Source organism: Sorex araneus, chromosome X (assembly GCF_027595985.1).
Source record: "Sorex araneus isolate mSorAra2 chromosome X, mSorAra2.pri, whole genome shotgun sequence".
NCBI lineage: Eukaryota > Metazoa > Chordata > Mammalia > Eulipotyphla > Soricidae > Sorex > Sorex araneus.
The window spans coordinates 315,003,987-315,025,655 of NC_073313.1; the positions used below are offsets into that span (position 1 = coordinate 315,003,987).

Below are 21,669 nucleotides of genomic sequence, written 5' to 3' on the forward strand. Positions count from 1 at the left end.
CAAATAGACTTTCTATAGACTTTAAATAGACTGTATAAAACTAAATTTAGTGAGTTCTCTCTTAATGTGATTTGTTGTTTTTAAACAATATTGGACATGCCCCCCCACACACACACACAGAAAGAGAGAAACTAAGAGAGATACAGTGTCATTTTCTTTAGTGTCTAGAAAAAAAATTTCGACTGGCATATTTGAATTTATCAATGTCAGTTACATTTTTGGAAATTTTATTATTATTATTTTTTTGCTTTTTGGGTCACACCCAGCAGTGCACAGAGGTTACTCTTGGCTCATACACTCAGGAATTACTCCTGGCGGTGCTCCGGGGACCATATGGGATGCTGGGGATTGAACCCGGGTCAACTGCATGCAAGGCAAATGTCCTATACGCTGTGCTATTGCTCCAGCCCCCATTTTTAGAAATTTTAATTCAGATAATTTTCAAATACAGTTATTCTGTATTTTAAAATTATTTTCCTGCTCTTTTAAAGAAAGATTTAAAAATAGTGTGTGTCCTAATTTGATGCATATAAAAGTTAAATTGATTATCTTTATTTTTGTGCTTTTGGGGTAACACCCAGTGATACTCAGGGGTTTCTCCTGGCTGCACGCAGGAATTACCTAGTGGTTCTTGGGGGACTATATGGGATCCTGGGAATCGAATCCAGGTTAGTCGTGTGCAAGACAAACACCTTACCCAGTGTATACCTCTCCCACCTTCTTCTTATAGCTCTGTGTATTTTAACAGAAGTGACAATGATTTTAGTTAGTTGTGCTTTCCTATTTTGTATCAAATTTGTCTTACATATGTTCCAAAGTGTTAAGTCCTTTGGTTTCCTTCTATCATTTTAGGTATTATGGAAATACGGGGTTTGAGTGTTAGAAAATAATTCTCTTTGTTCTCTCAAATTTAAATCTGACCACCTGAGTTTTATGAATTTCCCGTCTCTCACTTGTGAATTCTGTTTGCTTCAATAGGTCGGGCCCCTCCTCGCAACACCACGGTGGACCTCAACAGTGGCAACATTGATGTGCCCCCAAACATGACCAGCTGGGCCAGCTTTCACAACGGCGTTGCTGCCGGCCTCAAGATCGCGCCTGCCTCCCAGATTGACTCCGCATGGATTGTGTACAACAAGCCCAAGCACGCTGAGCTGGCCAACGAGTACGCAGGCTTCCTCATGGCCCTGGGCCTGAACGGCCACCTCACTAAGCTGGCTACTCTCAACATCCACGACTACCTGACCAAGGTGAGACCTGGGGCTGTGGCTCGCCTGGTCTCTTGTCGCTGCCTCTCATCCTTCCTTGGCTCTCCTTCACTCTTGTCTCTCCGAATCCATTCTTACAGCAGAGGGACCTCTCTGCCCTGAGGATTCAAGTGTGTCTCTTCCCTGGTCAGAGCTGTGTCAGATCTGCCCCTCCTAAATCCGGAGCCCGTGCGCCTGCTCACTGCTCTTCTCTGTACACACTCCCACCTTACGAACTAGCTGTTTAGTTTCATGGCTGGCCAGGTCTTCTGATGGTCTTGGCATAACCACTTCCACTTCCGTGCATAAGCACTCATTTAAAGTCTAGAGTTAAGTGGTTTCTAATACTCGTTTCCTGTATTGATTACTGATATGACTATCATAATGAATACTGATTTCATGCTCACAAGTAGGCGCTTTGCAACTGTCGCTCAGTGGGCTGAGTGTTGCCGGGAATGGCACTGGTCTTCCTGAGCCCGCCTCAGACGCTTTTTCTCCTCCAGTAGGGCACTAACTTCATGAGCACATTGTGTGTTCTGTTGGCTGTTGTGTTCTTGATGCTTCTCACTGTACTTGGCAGTATTGAAGACTGCGTATTTATTTTTGGAGTGACTTTCTCCTTTCTGCCTTAGGGCCATGAAATGACAAGCATTGGACTCCTCCTTGGGGTTTCTGCTGCTAAACTAGGCACCATGGATATGTCCATCACCCGACTTCTCAGCATTCACATTCCTGCTCTCTTGCCCCCCACATCCACGGAGCTGGACGTTCCTCACAATGTCCAGGTGGCTGCGGTGGTTGGCATTGGCCTCGTCTATCAGGGAACAGCTCACAGACATACAGCAGAAGTTCTGCTCGCTGAAATAGGTACAGTAGCAACAGTGCTGTGTCTTCCTAAGCATACTTTTCGCAGGCTGTGGGAACCAAAGTAACACAGTAGGAAAATTGCCAAAAAAAGTAAGGCAAAAGTATTGCTAGTGAGCGCAGAATGATCTGATACTAAGAAAAAAAAAATCCCAACCAGAAACCTACAAGTAATTTTTCAAAGCTGATAATGGCATGCAGGTACATAATCTGATAATGTCTGCAGATTTGTTTGGATACCCAGTGTTGGACTCCTATGACTTCGTGTAATGAATCTGCCCAGGGTCACACATTATCATTATGATGCTCACTTGCCTGCTTCATTCCTCACAGGCAGTGCCTAGCAGTCATGTGCCACTTAAAGTCAGTTAAAGTTGAAGTGATTGACTTTTGCTCTCTTCCTGTGTGCTGGTGGGTGTGTTGGTCATCAAATGCATTTTCTGTGTTTTATAGTTGGACCTCAACTTTTCAAAATCTGTCTTATGTTTTTATTTTCTCTTCTGATAAATGGAATTGCTATTGGCATTAGTCGTGTACTTGGTAATTTAGTAGTCTAGATCTGGAGATCCATGTATCTCAGTGTTTACTGATGGTGAACGATTCTCTTGGAGGGTTGCTTCAGTCAGCTGTTGCCTCAGGAATGGTGCATGACAACCAGCCTCCAAGCAGCAGAGGCTGTAGCCCTGTGGGTCTGCTGCTTTGACTCTGCTCAAAATACCTTATTTTGGGACCTAGGCTAGTGGGGTCACCTTTATGGTAATGCGATAATGGCAGAAGGGAGAACCAACTAATGGAAACGTGCTTACTAAATTATGCTACTTAAGATGCCTGGTCAAAGTTGGTTGCATGTTCAAGTCTACATGATGCTGTGTCTGGACATAAATGCACATACAAGCACTATAGGGCCATGAGGTATTTGGTACAGGGTTGCAGAGAGAGGGCATATTTCAAAGTGGAGCACATGGTGGTGTTGATGTGATCCTGAGCTCCATATGCCATTTCCACCTTCTACTCCCTAGGTAACCCCAGAGCTGAGGTGGCTCTGGTGGCCCCCAACACCACTTGAACTCAAGCGCACCAAAGCACCAGCCCAAACCTTTGAAATATCTTGCCTGGTTGGTTGAGTATATCACCTGGAGTGACACTTACACCCCCTGACCATTGCTTTGGAGGGACCATCCCCCCGTCCCCCTCCTATCTCCCAGAATATCCTATCAAACAATTGAGTCCAGCAGTTCTGTTACAGTGATGAAATAAAGTATGCAAAGAACTGAAAATTTTTTGTTACTAAAATATTTATAGTCTTGTAAGTGGTTGGCTAATTATTCAGAAGAAACTCAAGATTGACAAGGTTTGAAAAACTTGTGTATTTATCTTCAAGGCAGTTTAATATATTGGGGGTACATTATAACATCTAATAATGTCATGTATCACATATATAGCAAACCTTTTACATTTTGTATATAGAAGATTTCATCTGGATTTATGTACACTTGGTGTTCTATAAATTGCCTGTTTTCCTGTTTATGGGACTTTTAAGGCTAGTTCTGATTCTTGTGTTACACTTAGATATTACATTGATACCCTTTGTATAATTTTTGATTGTATTCTTTCCCTGGGGATGAAATCCCAGGAGTGTGGACTTCCTTTTGAAGGGTGGGGTTTTTAGAGAGAATACATTTTTCTGCATAGGGTTTGAGTTGCAGTATAACTTAAATATTGGAATTTTGTGGGGCAGGGAGATGGCTCAGAGGGTGAGTTTGATCCTGGGCCTACAAACCACTGCCCCCATCACCCAGAAGATCCCTCTTGGGTGCAGATTTTGTGGTTCCCAGTATTACTGCACCCCAGAAGTACCCAAAGGCCAGATCCACATTGCTGGGCCAGATAGTGCCAGGAGTGGCCCCTGATCCCCTAAACTTTTAGGATCAATATACGTGTTGATATATTGTACATATCTCAAATAGTAGAGATTGTTATATAAATGATCTCTATAAATAAATATTTGGGAGCCAGACAGACTATAGGGGTTAAGGTGCTTGCCTTGCATGCAGTTAACCCTGGTTCCACCCCTGGCATCAAGAAGTATCCGGACTGATCCTTGGCACGGAGCCAGGAATAAGCCTGAGTACTGCTGTGTACTCAGCAGTATTCCCCAAATGTTTGGAAATATATCTGATATGCCAAGGAACTATCTTTTCTATATATTTTAGTATTTCAGCTTTTTTTTTTTTTTTTGCTTTTTGGGTCACACCCGACGACGCACAGGGGTTATTCCTGGCTCTGCACTCAGGAATTACCCCTGGCGGTGCTCAGGGGACCATATGGGATGTTGGGAATCGAACCCGGGTTGGCCGTGTGCAAGGCAAACACCCTACCCGCTGTGCTATCACTCCAGCCCCATCAGGAATTACTCTTGGTGGTGCTTGGGGGACCATATGGGATGCTAGGAATCGAACCCGGGTCAGCCACATGCAAGGCAAATGCCCTATCCACTGTGCTATCACTCCAGCCCCTCAGCATGTTTTTTACCACTTATCTGTGGGTTTAAAAATAACCAAAGAAAAACAAAAGCAAGAGATTGACTTTTTTGTTTTTTGAACATTCCTTCCTTTAACAGTGTCCTGTTTCTTGGTGATTAAAAATAAATTTAAGAAAAAAAAATAAATTTAAGGCTTCAATGTTTAAAAGTCATTGCTTTCAAATTGACCAAGTAAAATAACTGTTGGGGACCTTATATTATCTAAATTGACAGTTGTAGATACTGTTTGTGGTATCTTTTTTTTTTTTTTAAATTTTCTATCTTTCTGAGTAAGATCATATTGCAGACTCTTTCTAAATGCAGCTTACCAGCAGTTTAATTCTCTAACTTTTGCAGGCTGTAACTTTAAAATGCCCTCTTGGACTTCGTTGCTCTGTTTTCTAGGTCGGCCCCCTGGCCCTGAGATGGAATACTGCACGGACCGAGAGTCCTACTCGGTGGCTGCTGGCCTGGCCCTGGGCATGGTTTGCCTGGGGGTAAGTCTGCTCTGTGCTTTATCTGCTACCGATACCTTTCACACTTCACTTGATGCTGGCTCAACACCATTCTCAACTCTGTTCTTTTATTTGTCTGGGGCCACTCCCAGCTGGGCACAGGGCCTACTCCTGGCTCAGGGATCACTCCTACTGGATCTCAGTGTACGGGTTGCTGGGATTGAACCCAGTCAGCTGTGTACAGGCACAGCTTTTCTGTTGTACTATCAATTCGGCCCCCTTAACTGTTTCTGGATATTTTTCAGAGTGTCAGGTTTGGGAATGGAAGGAGATTATAGGGGAAAATGAAGCATTAAAGTTTCCTCATAATTTAAAGTGTTAATCTGTGAATAGAGAGAATGAAATTTCTTGAATGGGGTCAAAACAAAAGATGTAGTAATAGTCTACTTGAGACAGGAAATAGAAATTAGTGAAAATGTGCATATGATGGGGAATGTGTAGTAGTTGCTGGACGTAAACCAGAACCTTCTGTTGACTCCTTGCTGCTTACGGTTATCTCTGAAGCAAACCTGTTGCTCCAAGAGCACTTACTTTGTAAGGGACTACAGAATCTCTCTGACCCATCTTTAGCCTTCTTCAAGAACCAGAGCGTAGAATTACCAAAATTGTTTCTTCATTAGGAGGATGTCAGCTAGAGTGCAGGTCCCTTGAAGACGCTCTAATACGGTATTCTATTAAAACTAGTATGAAGAGAATTGTTGGGCCAGAGAGATAGAACAACAGACAGGGTGCTCACCTTGCATGTGGTCGACCCATGCTCCGTCCCTAGCACCACATATGTCCTCCTGAGCACTTCTAGAAGTGATTCTTGAGCACAGAGCCAGGAGTAAACCCTGAGCACTGCTGCGTATGTCCCCCAGACTCCCTTAAAAATGAAATTGAGTTTTGAGTCTCTCCGTTTGACACATAAAGAGGCAGATGGTACAGTGGACAAACTTAATACTTGAAGTGCATTGAAGTCTGCATCTAGTGAGTCATGGCACTTAATTGTTGTTTTGTCTGGTGGGTAAGCAGCTCCACAGGCTGGAACCAGACTGCTTGTCTTATGTTCACCTCTGCCACTGGCTGTAACCTTGGGCTTATCACTTTGTGCCCCACTTGCCCTATTTATATAATGGAACTTGCTGACAAAGTTGTCAGAACAAATAGTGTAGTCCAAGTTAAGCATGTTGTAGTGCCTTGATGCTGAAAAAAGTAAGTTATTTTTATTGTAATAGTTGCTATTGTTGGAGTAGTTCACAGGTACAGTAGTGAAAGGATCATACTCAGTATTCACTTTTCCATACCCAATATTTCCTTTTACTGTTAGTAAAGTAGCTTTTTGAAACCTTCATGTAGTTTATGGAAATATTGGCTTCAGCATGTATGTGGTAATTTGTAATCATAATTATTAATAGTTTTTGTTTTCTTAACTCAGTAAGTGTTAATCCAATTTAGGAAAAAAAAATTCAGAACCAAAAATGCCCTGCTATACCGTTCGTTCATTCTTTTGTCATAGTATGCATTGTGGATCATATTTCTTTAGATTTGCTTTGATGTAGCTGTTATTTTGTCTTTTAGCATGGCAGTAATTTGATAGGTATGTCTGATCTGAATGTGCCTGAGCAGCTGTATCAGTACATGGTTGGAGGTCATAGACGTTTTCAAGCAGGAATGCATAGGGAGAAGCATAAATCTCCAAGCTACCAAATCAAGGTAAGTCCCAGTCAAAGGAACAGATCAAAGTTCAGGATGCTAAGAAGTTAATTCAAAAATAGTTTTCACACCAACTTTCATAAATACATTGATTTTAAGTCAAACTGATCTTCAGAAGAATCATATTAATCAAAGTTCTTTATTAGTCTTTTTCTCTTCCGATTTATTTTAACAGGAAGGAGATACCATCAATGTGGATGTAACCTGTCCAGGAGCCACTCTAGCTTTGGCGATGATCTACTTAAAGACTAACAATAGGTATTACATCCCATACTCTTTTCCCCATGCTGCACTAGAAAGATTTTTTTAAATCTAGGAATGCCACATTTTTGTTTGTTTTTGGGCCACATTCAGCAGTTCTCAAGGCATACTCCTGGTTCTGCACTCAGGGATCACTCCTGGCAGGTCTTGGAGGACGATAAGTGGTGCTGGGAATTGAACCCTGGTAGGCCAGATGCAAGGCAAGCACCTTACCTTCTATACTATCTCTCCAGCGTCAAGACATTTTTCAGTGTTGTAAATTCTTCAACACTGAAGATTTTGTGTAACTTGCTAATTATACAAAATTAGCAAAGTGGTTGGAGTGATAGCACAGCAGGCAGAGTGTTTGCCTTGCACTCGGTTGACCCAGGTTTGATTCCTCCGCCCCTCTCGGAGAGCCCAGCAAGTTACCAAGAGTATCTTGCCTGCACAGCAGAGCCTGGCAAGCTAACCGTGGCATATTCAATATGCCAAAAACAGTAACAACAAGTCTCACAATGGAGATGTTACTGGTGCCTGCTTGAACAAATCGATGAGCAACAGGATGACAGTGATACAGTGATAACAGCAAAGAGGTGAAAAATATATTTACTGTCCTATTCTTTGGATAAGTGTGTCTGTTCTTTCATGTTACTAGAGATATTTTAGTGAATGAAACAAAAGTGAAAACACCTGCCTTCATATATATACATACAATAAATATTACATTAGAGGCTGCTAAAGTCTATGAAAAACACAGAGGAATGGACAGATATGTTTTGAACTCTTGCGATGTCTTGGGATTATCTTGCCTTCTCCAAATGTTCATTTGTTTTTTTCCCATCAATAGATCCATTGCAGATTGGCTCCGAGCACCTGATACCATGTATTTGCTGGACTTTGTGAAACCAGAGTTTCTTTTGCTTAGGGTATGATATTTTGCAGTTCTTCAGTTCTGTCAATATGTAGGGGAAGGGGCCTATCTGTGGTTCTCATGTTTAGCTTGCAGATATCACGTTTTTGGTAAGACTCCAAAAAATAACATTTGGTCTAATTAGCATTGCTCAGGTGCCTGCGGCCATTCCTAGTTAAATTCTCATATTTATCTTGGCCAACTGGGCCAGACTGTTTAGTGCTCAGCTTGACCTGGCAGTGCTGTGCCACCTGAGCCTCCCTGCTTTGCCCTGGTGGCGTTGGGGGCCACCAGGGCCACCCCCGACAATGCTCAGGGTCATGTGATGCTGGGATCCATCATGCGTCCTTGTGCGTGCCAGGCACACTCCCCTCACCTCTACACCAGCCCCATCCCCTTCCCTTTCGAGAGACCATATCATGCCGTGTCCTGGGCCCCTGGGATGCTCTTCAGTGGTGCTGGAGAGGAGGGAGCACCATGCAGTGCCAGGGCCTCTCATTCTGGCCTCTCTTCTCAATGAGAGCTTACGTGTTTTTACTGTACAGAAGCTTCTAAATTAAACGATCACTGTGTGAAATGCAAACACAAAAGTTCGTAAGTTTGTAACTGTACATCCTAGTGATTCTCTAATAAAACATTAAAGAAAACTAAAATAAAAAAAGAAGAAAAAACCCTTTCTAAGTAGATCTTGCTTATGATTTTTTTTCATGGAATAAATTTTTAAAAGTCCTATAAGATCGTTGGCTCAGTTTTACATTTTGTGTGTTAAAATCTCAACTTCTGCTTGTTTTAATGAGAAGCTTGGGTTTATGGAGTATTTTTTATTTTTTGAATCTTTCATCTATTGGAAACTGATTCCTGAATTGTTCTATTTAATACTGTCATTGTTAGAAAATTTGTAAATGTTGCCTGCTCTAACTTAGTTTCACCTGTGTTGTGTGTTTAAGACTCTTGCTCGATGCCTGATTTTGTGGGATGACATCTTGCCAAATTCTAAGTGGGTTGATAGCAACGTTCCTCAAGTAAGTTTATATAATAAATGCTAATGTATCTTTGATAGCATAAAATCAGGATGATTTCTTGGGAGATTTTCCAAAACTGTCTTCTTAGGAGAGCCAAGTTGATTATTGCAGTGTCGGCATCCATATAGTCCCCAGAGTGATTCCTGAGTGCAGAGCCAGGAGAAACCCCTGTGTATATGAAAACACAGGGACCTGGCGTTTGGGTCACACGTGGCAGTGCTGAGGAACTACTTCTCTCGTTGCCCGGGAGTCCCTCCTGCGTGAACGCGCAGAGTCTGCCTCGTGCCCTGGAACTTTCATTTTTAAGATTGTGCTGACATGGACCATGGCCTCCCTTTTCAGCCCCAGATCCCTAGAATTACACTTTTTGTTGTTGTTTGTTTTGTTTTTGGGACCACTCCTGGCAGTACTCAGTGCTTCCTCCTGGCTCTCCATTCAGTTGTTACTCCAGGCAGTGCTTAGGGGACCATGTGGGATGCTGGGGGCCGAGCCGGGTCAACCATGTGCAAGGCAATCACTCTCCCCGATGTATGTACTATTTTTCCAGCCCCACCGTGTTTCTTTTTAAAGGGCCTTAAAATATCTGCTAGGTGGGTTCTCTGCAGATACCCTTGGCGAGGTGCTCCTGGCGGTTGGCTGCAGTGCTCTCTGTGCTCACACTTGGTTGTGGTGCCCCAGTGAGCACACACTTCATGGTGGCATGGGGATCCCAGCACAGCGTGTGTTGGGTGGTGCAGGGGATTGCTGTCATGGCTTCTAGTCTGCCTGGTAGCCAGGCGCTCAGTCCTGGGGCTCCTTTGACCCGCCATCTCAACTGCTAGAGAAGTGTGGTCCTTTGACATTTAGTGTAGACATTTGTGACTTTTCTTTCACTCAGACTGAAATCACTGAAAATAGGGTCTTTCTGATAATAGCACATGCAGCAAGTTCACAGTTCTAGTCGGTGATATTTTTGTCAACCTACATTTCTTCTAGTTTCTCTACACTTTAATGAATTCTGTAGCAGAGCTAGTGGCAGGGAACAACTTGAGTCAAAAGGGGCTTCACTTTATAAGTTGTTGGTTTCAGGTTAAGGTGTGTTATAATACCAAGCATCATCTTCTAGCACTTTTTCCTTCATAGAAATCTTTCAGGAGCTGGAGATGGCATAGCAGATAGGACATTTGCCTTGCACGCAGTGGAACTGGGTTCGATTTCCAGCATCCCATATGGTCCCCCGAGCACCACCAGGAGTAATTCCTGAGTGCTTGAGCCAGGAGTAACCCCTATGCATCGCAGGGTGTGACCCAAAAAGCAAAAAAAAAAAAAAGAAAAGAGAAATCTCTCATAGAAGTTTTTTGCAATGCTGTAATGTAAGTTGTTCAAGTATTGCCTTCTCTGTATGAGTGGGAAAAATTACTATATATATATTTTATTTTTCTGTTTTGCTTTTTTAGCTTCTTTTTGTTTTTGAGTCTTACCTGGTAGGTGCTTAGGACTTATTCCCATCTTTGTACTCAGGGATTACTCCTGGAAGGCTTGGGAATTGAACTTGGGTTGGCCAAATGCAAAGCAAGTGTCTTAACCCCTGTAATATCTCTCTAGCCCCAAAACTTAGTATTTTTGATGATTTATATGTGTGTTTATTAGACTTTGAACTCAGAATCATCTTTTATGCCTTTTTCATCTTTCATGCCTAATAACTAGCCAACAGTAACTAGAGCTAAGTACATTGTTGTTCTGTGAAAGAAGAAAATCTGGTCCAAAATCACCCAGTCAGAAAGGGTGGGTTAAATTTAAATTATTGCCATAATAAACACTATGATATTTTCCGAATAAGGTACTCATGGCGTATTCGATATGCCAAAAACAGTAACAACAGGTCTCACAATGGAGACGTTACTGGTGCCCACTTGAACAAATCGATGAACAGTGGGATGACAGTGTGACAGTGCTATTCTCTAAGTGATGATACGCTACTTGTAACTCATGTATTAATATTTAAAGATTTCACTTTCTATCTTGACAGATTATAAGAGAAAATAGCATATCTCTCAGTGAAATTGAATTGCCCTGTTCAGAGGATTTGAATTTGGAAACGTTGTCGTAAGTCATACAGCTAATACAAATCATTGTCCTTATAGTTCTAAGATTAACTGAAATTTGTTTCTACACAGTAGTGTAGACAGACTTTGGTATGCTGTCCTGTCTTCTACTCAGTAGAAGTACTGTCCTTAATGTGAGTTAGTTGAGATTATTCTGACCCTTTTAGTTTCTAACCCCTATTTGCCAGATGTTTAGGGAATAATTTTGGAGATTGAATATTTCTGTTTAAAGGCCCGGGCAGTTTTGAGTTTTAAAAGTCATCTCTTTCTGCTGTGTATGGAATCACGAAGGCAGGTGGCACCCTTGATGGGTAGGGGCACATGGTGCCTTTGCTGGTGAGCGCAGCACCCATGTCTGCTTAGTGAGTCGAAGGGCAACAGGATATTCATTCCCAGAAACGTACAGATTCGTTGAGAGGCTCGGAATGTTTGTTAATTTTGTCCCCAGATTTTGATAATAATGGTAAATCATGAAGCAGAATTGTGACCATGAATCTTGAATCTTTTTTCAGACAAGCACACGTCTACATTATTGCGGGAGCCTGCTTGTCTCTGGGCTTCCGGTTTGCTGGGTCAGAGAATTTATCTGCGTTTAACTGTTTGGTAAGAAGTGGATTAGTTTACTGCTTTATCTTTTTAATAAAATGTTTTCATGCCTTTATAACTTGTAATTTTGTCTGTTTTCTCCCCCCCCAGCATAAATTTGCAAAAGATTTTATGACGTATTTGTCTGCACCCAATGCTTCTGTAGTAAGTCTTTTATGATTTTCCTTGGGTAGAAAAGTAAATGTAAAAATAATTCACTGCTAATTCAGGCACCTCTGTACTGTCAAATATCTGTGCTGTTTGAATTTAGATTTAAATTTGGGAAATTGAAAGCTTTGTCTTTGCATTTTTGTACTGGGATATTAAATTAACCCAGATATTTAATCATATTCTCATATGATTGCCCTTGACGTACAAGGGTAACATCTTCTTGTGGCTGGAGGATACTTAAGAAAGACAGGCCATCATTCCAAATGTAATTCTTTTTTTCTCAGGATTGAAGACTAGTAATATGCTTTTGAGAAATGTGTAGTAGTTAGTAAAGTTGGAACTTCTTTTGAGCTTTTTTTTCTGATAGAAAGATTGCAATATTTTATTTTTGGTAAAAACCACACAGATCTCTGCAAAGTTTATTTGTAACATAAAAAAAATGAGTAACACATCTGCGGAATATAAAACAACAGAATGGAGGCCTAACACCCAAGAATAACAGAAATAAGTACCACATTTGCTCCATGGCTTGGAGACCAGCCTCACATGCTGGGGAAAAGGGCAGCTCAGATAGAGAAGGGAATACCAAGCAAAAATGTGGTGGGAGGACCCGTTCGGGATGGGAGAGGCGTGTATGGAGCAGACTATAGACCAAACACATTGGCCACCCAAGACCTCTATTACTAACCACAATGCCCAAAGGGAGAGAGGGAACAGAGGGGAATGCTCTGCCAATAAGGCGGAGTGGGGAGGGGAATGGGGTAGGAGGGGTGGGAGGGATGATGGGGTTAACAGTGGAGAACAGGTACTGGTGGCGGGATAGATACTCAAGCTGTATATGACCAAAACACAAGCACGAGAATATGTAAACCTGTATCTGTATCCCCATGGTGATTCATTAATAAAAGATTTAAAATAAAAAAAAATTAATTAAAAAAAATGAGTAACATCAGAAAGTCTAAAAGTAGTGCTGGAGAGATAGTGCAGGGGTTCATTAAGGCACATTGAAGCTCAGACTTTGCATGTGACTGACCACAGTTTATCTCTGGCACCCTATGGTCCTATCGACACTGCCAGGGGCTGGCCCTTGGTAGCACTTGGGTGTGCCACTCTGGCAATATTTTGTCTAAAAGTTGTTGGACTTGATTATGGCACAATCATGTGTCATTGTACAGTGGAACTACACTGGAGCTGTAGAGAATCGTGTACTTTTAAGAATTTTTTATGGGGCTGGAGCAATAGCACAATGGGTAGAGTGTTTGTCCTGCACACAGCCGACGCAGGTACAATTTCCAGCATTCCATATGATTCCCTGAGCACCACCAAGAGTAATTCCTGAGTGCAGAGCCAGGAGTAACCCCTGAGCACCACTGGGTGTGACCTGAAAAGCCAAAAAAAAAAAAAAAAAGAATTTTTATGACTTTTCCTATATAGATTCCAAAGGTTAAAAATAATGTATAATTTTATTTGATGTAAGAGTAGACACAGGAAATGACTTGGCGAGAAAAAAAGCCAAATGTTAACGGCTCCTCTATCTGAAGGATAGTATTTCAAGTGATTATTATTTTCTTTCTGATACTTTTCTTCTGCATTTTCTACATTGAATATGTATTTATTTCAGAAGAAGTAGTTTATTTTCATAAATCATAAACATTTACAAATATTTGATGTTTTCTAGCTTGCAGATTTACTTTGATGATAAAGAGAAGTGTGATAACAGCAGTTATATCTTTCACTTATCCACTTCATTTATAATCATCTTCTTTTCATTTCCAGACAGGACCTTACAATCTAGAAACCTGTCTGAGTGTGGTGCTTCTGTCTCTTGCCATGGTGATGGCTGGCTCAGGGAACCTGAAAGTTTTGCAGATTTGTCGCTTTTTGCACATGAAAACAGGTGGTGAAATGAACTACGGTTTCCACTTAGCCCACCACATGGCCCTTGGACTTCTGTTTTTGGGAGGAGGAAGGTAAGCAAATTATTTATATATTCAAATAACTTTATGTCAAGATTCACTAGAGTCTCATTTGTTTATGTATTTATATTTTATTTCATAAAGTTGTTCCCAATAATTGTTTGGTTTTTTTTTTTTTTTTTTGGCTTTTTGGGTCACACCCAGTGATGCACAGGGGTTACTCCTGGCTTTGCACTCAGGAATTACTCCTGGAAGTGCTCAGGGGACCAGATAGGATGCTGGGAATTGAACCCGAGTTGGCTGCATGCAAGGCAAACGCCCTACCCGCTGTACTATTGCTCCAGCCCCTACATCCAATATTTCAACACCAGTCCCACTACCATTACACCTTCCGACCACCATTATTGTTTTGTAATGCTTGTTATGAATAGTATGAGATGTCTGTAAGGATCTATCTCACAGTGATTCATCAAAAAAGTTAAAAAAAATTAGTATGCTTCTGGAATTCTAAAATTTTAAATAATTAGAATCAGAGACATCTCTGCAGGAAACTGCTCTGTTCGTAGATACTTCTGTGAGTCTCTGGATCATGGCTGTTGATGTGCCTAAATGGCCCCAGAGGCAGTTCATGGGCATGACGGCCAGGAACTGGAAGGATGGGCGGCCCATTCCCAGTTCTTGAGGCCTGGAGTTTTCGGTCACTGGGCCTGCGTACCTGGGTTTTTTAGTGGGTTCATTCCTTGCGTGGGGGGCTCGGGACGAGCTTGTGGAGATCAGTCCTGAGTGCGGTGGTGATTGGGTTCTGGAGGTTTGTGGCTGCCGGGGTTTGGAGCAGGTGGAGGGACAACGCCTGCTCCCATCTGAGGCGCCCCGGTGAAATCAGCCTGGCGCCAGGTCCGGAGACATCGCTGCAGTGAGCTGCTCTGTTGGAGATTCATTGGTGAATCTGGAGGGACATTTAAAACAAATTTTTTTAGCTTTATTTAAACATCGTGATTTACAGTTGCTCACAATGTAGTTGTTTCAGGATTCAGTATTCTGACTCCAGTCCCACCTCCAACATGCCCTTCCCTCTGCCAGTGTCCGTAGTTTCCCATCCACCCCTCCAGTCCTGCTGCTTTAACAGGTTCTAATTAATTCATTTTATATTCATTCTTACAACATACATCTCGTAATGGTGTTGCTGAAGCCATGGCCTGAGGACTTATTGAGCTGTTAGGTGTGAGTTGGGCCTTCTGTACATTTAATTGGTTTCACTGACTAAGCTTAGTGGGCTTCTGCTCAGTGTTCCCAGCTGATGTGATTGTTTCTTCTAGCCTGTTAGCTCTGTGAAGTTTAGAGGTGTTTTGTGGTCGCATATGCGGCTGTTTGCTTCGGGGGCTTTGGAACTGGGCTGATCAGCTGTCGCTGTCTCTCTGGCCTCTGTGAGATCATTCCTGAAGCTGGGCCTTTTCTCTGGCAGCCATGGGAGCTGAATGCGGGTGGGTGTAGTGCTGGACCTTTGGCGGGGTGTGGGCTCGGTCTGCCCCCATCCTGCCTAGCTCCAGAGGTCCAGGCGCCAGGCCTGCCTGGCCTACCTCACTTGCCGCCGTCCCTCTGAGAACAGTCTTAAAGCTGGGCCTTTTCCCTGCCAGTGTGACATTTTCATCTTGAAGAGGCACTAAGCTTCCATTCTGACTAGCAAGCGATACTGTTAACACTGAAAGATTTATCTTTTTAAATTCCATTTTGTCCTGTTTATCAGTGTTTGGGTGCAGCACCCCCTGCTCCCTGCTGTTTAATGATTTGACCCTTCCATTTACCGCTTTCTCCAAAAGGCCATGAACAATATCAGTCACAACTTTACTTGCTTTCCAATTTCTGACCACACCTCACTTCTTTGGCTTTGGGGCAAAGGGATCGTACAGTGGGTAGAGCACTTGCCTTGCTTATGGGTGACCCAGTTTCAATCCCTGGCACTGATAAATAGTACCGCCAATGCTCCTGAGTGCCTGTAGGATTTTCCACACCCACTAAATAGAACCAGAATGTTCATTTGCTCTCCATTTTTGTCAGTACTTGGTATTATACTCTTAATTTTCCCAACTGATGATCTCTCATTGTGATTTTTATTTCTATTTCCTTCATTATGTTCAGCACTCTTTTTATTTTGAAGCACTCTTTTTATTTTTATTTTCTTATAATACAAAATTTTAATACCTCTGTAGTATAATAAAAAAGTTTATTCTACTCACTTCTATATCATCTATTTTTCAGTTTTATTTGTGGCAAAATACATGTAAGTAATTTTTATTTTTTGAAAAAGTAGGATCAAGGGCTAACTGGAAAGTGAAACATTCACATCATTAGCACATTTGCTTCAAGACACTTCCTCAGCATGCCTTGCCCAGGACCCGTTTCCTGGTTCTAGAATGACCGCCTTGAGAGTTTGCCTGGTGGGTCCCATCTGCTGCCCCTGCTCTGTTTTGCAGGTACTCCTTGAGCACGTCCAACTCCTCCATTGCCGCTCTCCTGTGTGCCCTGTACCCCCACTTCCCGGCCCACAGCACTGACAACCGGTGAGTGTGTCTGCCTCAGAGTTGCTCTTGCTTCAGTTCCTAAAGGGACTCTTTGATCGTGTTTCGGTTCTGGGGACTTGTTTCTGATTTAGCTGTATTCACTTAGTTATTTCTCTGGCTAAATATAAGCCTTTTTAAAAGTTCCACTTGCAAAGTTTTAGTCTAGAAGAGAATCCTGGACATCGACTGACCTCCGTGCCTTTCATCAGTCTCCAAAGAGCAGACCTGCTCTAAATACAGAAGTCAGTCGAACAAGGATGTCTTTAGGGGAAAGTTTATGAAGCAAAGAAACAACCCAAAAGAAGGGAATCGAAGACAAGAGGCTTTGTAATAGAATTGTCTCAGTCCAAGAGAGGAGTTTGTCTGATTTAGTGTCAGTGTCTTCGTGAATCCTTCCCCCCCACCCCCTTGTTTTGTTTTGTTTTTGGGCCATACCTGACGATGCTCGGGAACTACTTCTGGCAGTAGTTGGGGACCATATGGGACACCAGGAAATTCAACCTGGGTTGGCTGTGTGTATGGCAATTGCCCTAACCCCTGTACTATCGCTCCAGACCCCTTTGCTTTCCGCCTTCTAATGAATGCTTAAGGATTTCATAAATGACAAGCAGAGACAAGGAAAACTGAGTATAGCAAAAAAAAAATTAATTCAGAAGTGACCGTGAGAGGTAGAACCTCAGAAATGAGGCAGTCTATGAGAGTCCAGAAACTCTGCATTGTAGATCGCAGAGAACCACAGCGAGACCGTCACCCTGTAGGTTACAGTGACCATAGTGCTGTGCTGAGACAGCCCTGACCACCTGCCAGCATGTGGGGCTCCCATGGCCATGATGAGATTATCATGTTTAAACGCTCATGATACAGATCCAGTGATAAAAGGAAAATTGCTCTTCTGCAAAAGCAGCCTGACCTGAATTCCAAACCTGATGATGGGCGGCACTGGAGGCTGTTAACTTCATGTCACTGACTTGTGGTCTCTTGCTTGTCAGCTTAGAAAAGATGTTCTGAGTCATTGAAGTTGGTTATTCATTAGTGGGTACAGCAGGACAATCATGTTCGTATACTGGTGATCACAGCAGCAGTTGCCTTGGCTATTTGCAACAGCACAGTTCGGTGATAAGCACTAAAAATCTTTACATAAAGTGAAAAAAAGGTATTTCTGACCTTTGTTGATTTTATTTTTGCTAGGTACACAGAACTGGGTAGGTTTGGGTGGCAAGAGCTAACTAACTAAAATAAAGATAACAAAATTAGAAGTCTTATTTTTTCCTTTCATGGAATCATAAAAATGTAATAAATGTATATTTAAATTTTGAGGTTAAAAAATTATGAGTTTAAAAGCATTGTTTCAAAGCTTAAAAAGCACATGGAAAGAAAAATATCGTTAAAGTCCTACCCATTAATTTTTGCTGTACTGTTTAAGGGGGTATATGTATTGATAGATAGGAGTGTTGGAGAAAAACTGACTCTTATTTTCCCTGCTCAAAACAACAAGAAGAAAGAATAAACTAGTAGTTCATTAGAACGTGCCTACATTGAGGAGAAAAGCTACTGGAGAACTTATCTTTCCTCTAATCCTATATTGGAGAAAACTTAAGAATTGCTAAGCCAAGAGAATTTCTCCTTTACTTTTCCATCGAGTTTCATCTTCCTTGAGGGCTTTTGTCACTGGGAGAGACTACTGTAGCTTCTGTGCTGGTTCAGCACTCACAGCAAAGTGGAGACAGACGCCAACGATTGGGACCTGTTTGTCAGTTCTTCTGTGTTTCCTGCCCAGGTATCACCTCCAGGCTCTCCGGCACCTGTACGTGCTGGCTGCCGAGCCGAGACTTCTGGTACCTGTGGATGTGGATACAAACACGCCCTGCTATGCCCTCTTAGAAGTTACCTACAAAGTAAGCCTCCTCTCGCCTCTTTTACTTGAATCTCTCTTGGCACTATTTTCTCAGGTGTGGCTCTTTGAAAGATGATAGCATTAAGTCAAACTCTCACTAAAACGAAGACTGCAGTGATATCGTATGTTCTCCCAGGCTATTTAGACTCACTGAACCGGTGGGGCTGACATGTTTTGGAGACCATCAGTTGCTCTTTGGCCCTTAGAGCTTGTAGTTTAAAAATGTCCCTGTTAACATTCCGTGCTCTTGGGAACAGATTGGGTTTTAGCTATTCTTTGGTTAGGAAATTGCTTTAAAGAGCCGATGGTTTTTTATTGTTTGTTTTATTTTTTTTGCTTTTCGGGTCACACCTGGCGATGCACAGGGGTTATTCCTGGTTCTGCACTCAGGAATTACTCCTGGTGGTGCTCAGGGGACCATATGGGATGCTGGGAATCGAAACCGGGTTGGCCGCGTGCAAGGCAAATGCCCTACCAGCTGTACTGTTGCTCTAACGCCCAGCATTGTCGCTCTTAAATAGAGCACAGTAGATGAGATATTGGGGCTGGGGTTTCCAGCTGAGTGGGGTGTGTGTCTGCTGCTGAGCATGTGCAGAAACAGCAGGCCTTGGGTGTGCAGCTCTCTGGTACAGCTGACCATGCTGTGAGGGCTTGAAGTGGAAGAGGGTGATGCAAGGCCAAAACGGGACTGTAGGATCCTTAAGTCCTGAGTGTCAGAGAGGAGTTGTAAGCTTCAGAGAAGGGGAAGCCCAGTGTAATCTGTATTTTCTGTTTGGAGACCACATCCAGACATGCTCAGAGGCTCCTCCTGGCTCCGTGCTCTGGGTTGTTTCTGGCTATATGTCAGGGAACTGTGAGGTGGTGGGGAGGGAACCTGAGCCTCCTGCATGCAGAGCCTGGGTGCCAGCCTGGTGTGCTACCTTCCGTCCGAAGTGCAAGTTTCTTATGTGTTGCTGCTCTGAGTCTCTTCTTTCACATTTGTAAAGGGCACACAGTGGTATGAACAAACCAAAGAAGAGCTGATGGCTCCCACCCTCCTTCCAGAACTCCATCTTCTAAAGCAGGTGAGTTGGATATGATGTACCTGTGAGTCTTCCTGCTGCTTCCTAATGTCTTATTCCAGTCTGGGCCTCTGACTCTTCTCCGTCTGAGAAGCATGGGCTCTGTGTGTGTGTGTGTGTGTGTGTGTGTGTGTGTGTGTGTGTGTGTGTGTGTGTGTGTGTCTGTGTGTCTGTGTGTGTGTGTGTGTGTGTGTGTGTCTGTGTGTGTGTGTGTCTGTGTGTGTGTGTCTGTGTGTGTGTCTGTGTGTGTGTCTGTGTCTGTGTGTGTCTGTGTGTGTCTGTGTGTGTCTCTGTGTCTGTATGTACTCAGCACTTCCTTTTGAATTAGTGTCTTTCCCTTTATCTGGCAGGTAAAAGTTAAAGGTCCACGGTACTGGGAGTTGCTTATAGACCTGAGCAAGGGGACCCAGCACTTGAAGTAAGTACACTGAGTTTTTCAGATGTATCTCTGAAGTGAATATAAGAGAGGATTGTATTTACATTTTGTTTGTTTGGGGGCCACACATGGGCTTCCTCCTGGCTCTGCACTCAGGGATCATATGGGTTGCTGGGTGGGCTGTGTGCAAGCCCCTACCCCCGGAAGCATCTTTCTGGGTGTGCGTTGTCACTGGAAATGGTTGGTATCAGTTTTTAATCTTACCCACGATGTTATGTAGACTTTGAGTGGGGCTGAGAATAAAGCAGTCTAGATCTTTGAAGGAGAGTTTGTATTAGGAAACGAACATTTAACTTTAGAGATCAAATCCCAAATAACTATATTCATTGAGAAACATTTTTTTTTTTTTTTATTCAGTCCTCATTCTCTGAAGTGACTTGGGCAAGTGCTGTGTTTCCAGTCAAGGATTTCCTAGATGAGAATTTCCCAGATGACCTCGCACTAAATCCCTGCGTGCTTTCTTTCAGGTCCATCCTTTCCAAGGATGGGGTTTTGTATGTGAAGCTCAGAGCGGGTCAGCTCTCCTACAAGGAAGATCCAATGGGGTGGCAGAGTCTCCTGGCCCAGACTGTTGCAAACAGGAACTCGGAAGCTCGGGCTTTCAAGGTAGTGTTGATCAATGTATGCTGAAGAAGGAGGAGAAATGGCTCCAGGGCCCACTGGCCTTCCCGCTTATCTGTAGCGTCACCGAGGAGCAGCTGCATTGTCCAGTGCTGTGTATTGCAAAGGCGATGGGTCTCTTGACTGCTTTAGTGGTGGCCATAGAACACGTGCTGTGGCCATTTCTCTTAACATTTAGTGAAGGAACATCCAGCTTAATGCTATCCTCCTCCCCCCAAAAAAAATCATGTTAAAAATTGTACTTACTCTAACCTGTGAAGATGTACTTAATTTGTGAAAGCAATAAGAAAGGGCTTTTACTCGGTAGCACTCACTCACTGGTTGCATTTGGTGGTTGTGATTGATGCTGTGGTGTCAGAGGTTGTGCTTGTGTTGTGATTGAACTTGGACTCTAGGGGGCCACCAGGCATCCAACCCACGGCCTCATACCCTGCCACCAGGCTATGCGCCCTCCATTTTTAAAGCACTGTTTGTTGATTACACTTGGTAAGCATGAAATGATGGCCCAGCTATGCTGTGCATTCATTATTTTTTTGTAGTTCAATAGCACATCATAGTTAGAATACATCGCTAAGGGGCTGGAGCGGTAGCACAGCGGGTAGGGCATTTGCCTTGCACGCAGCCGACCCAGGTTCGAATCCCAGCATCCCATATGGTCCCCTGAGCACCGCCAGGAGTAATTCCTGAGTGTAGAACCAGGAGTAATCCCTGTGCATCGCTGGGTGTGACCCAAAAAGCAAAAAAAAAAAAAATACATCGCTAAAGGAGCACACAGTCTCGTTCTCATGAGGGCTAGTGTATGTTTGGGTCTGCTCTGTTGATATCAGACTGCGTTTCCAGTCCTAGGAATGTATACTCTGACCTCTCTCCTGTTTCTGAACTTAGCCTTGGTTTTCAGGAATTCCGTGAGCAAATGTATTCCTATTGAAGACACCTTGAGATGTGATTTCTGAAGTAGTCAGTGTATCTGTTTTATTTAATTTTGTTCTTGGGCCATGCCCGGTGATGCTTAGGGCTTACTCCTGACTCTCACTCTTGGTGGTGCTAGGGGACCATATGAGGTTCTGGGGATCGAACCTGGTCAACTGTATGTAAGCAAGTACCCTACCCACTTTACTATCTCTCCCCCCATAGTCAGAATGTCTAAATGTTAGTTATGTTAGATTTTTGAAATGTGGTGAATGGCCTAGGACTGAGTTAACTGTTTTGGTTTTTCCTACTCTGGAGATAGCAGTTTTATTTCTTTGGTGCCAAGGATGTGAAACATGCCTTCTCCCACTGTGCTGCATCCCCAGGGCTGTTTTAACCATGTCAGGGATGCTCAGT

At 43.0% G+C, this 21,669-nt stretch overlaps 1 protein-coding gene across 2 annotated transcripts in view; it reads left to right on the forward strand.

The window, feature by feature from the left end:
• ANAPC1 (anaphase promoting complex subunit 1) overlaps positions 1-21,669 on the forward strand; it is an 81,363-nt gene that overhangs the window by 49,623 nt on the left and 10,071 nt on the right. For both annotated transcript variants that reach the window (XM_004609246.2, XM_055121931.1), the window contains 16 exons: positions 979-1,250; positions 1,880-2,114; positions 5,038-5,129; positions 6,708-6,842; positions 7,018-7,100; positions 7,933-8,011; positions 8,943-9,017; positions 11,026-11,102; positions 11,614-11,704; positions 11,798-11,851; positions 13,634-13,827; positions 16,245-16,331; positions 18,109-18,226; positions 19,212-19,289; positions 19,637-19,704; positions 20,190-20,328. In XM_004609246.2, the coding sequence (XP_004609303.2) occupies positions 979-1,250; positions 1,880-2,114; positions 5,038-5,129; positions 6,708-6,842; positions 7,018-7,100; positions 7,933-8,011; positions 8,943-9,017; positions 11,026-11,102; positions 11,614-11,704; positions 11,798-11,851; positions 13,634-13,827; positions 16,245-16,331; positions 18,109-18,226; positions 19,212-19,289; positions 19,637-19,704; positions 20,190-20,328 (1,877 nt within the window). The remainder of the gene's footprint in view (positions 1-978; positions 1,251-1,879; positions 2,115-5,037; positions 5,130-6,707; positions 6,843-7,017; positions 7,101-7,932; positions 8,012-8,942; positions 9,018-11,025; positions 11,103-11,613; positions 11,705-11,797; positions 11,852-13,633; positions 13,828-16,244; positions 16,332-18,108; positions 18,227-19,211; positions 19,290-19,636; positions 19,705-20,189; positions 20,329-21,669) is intronic.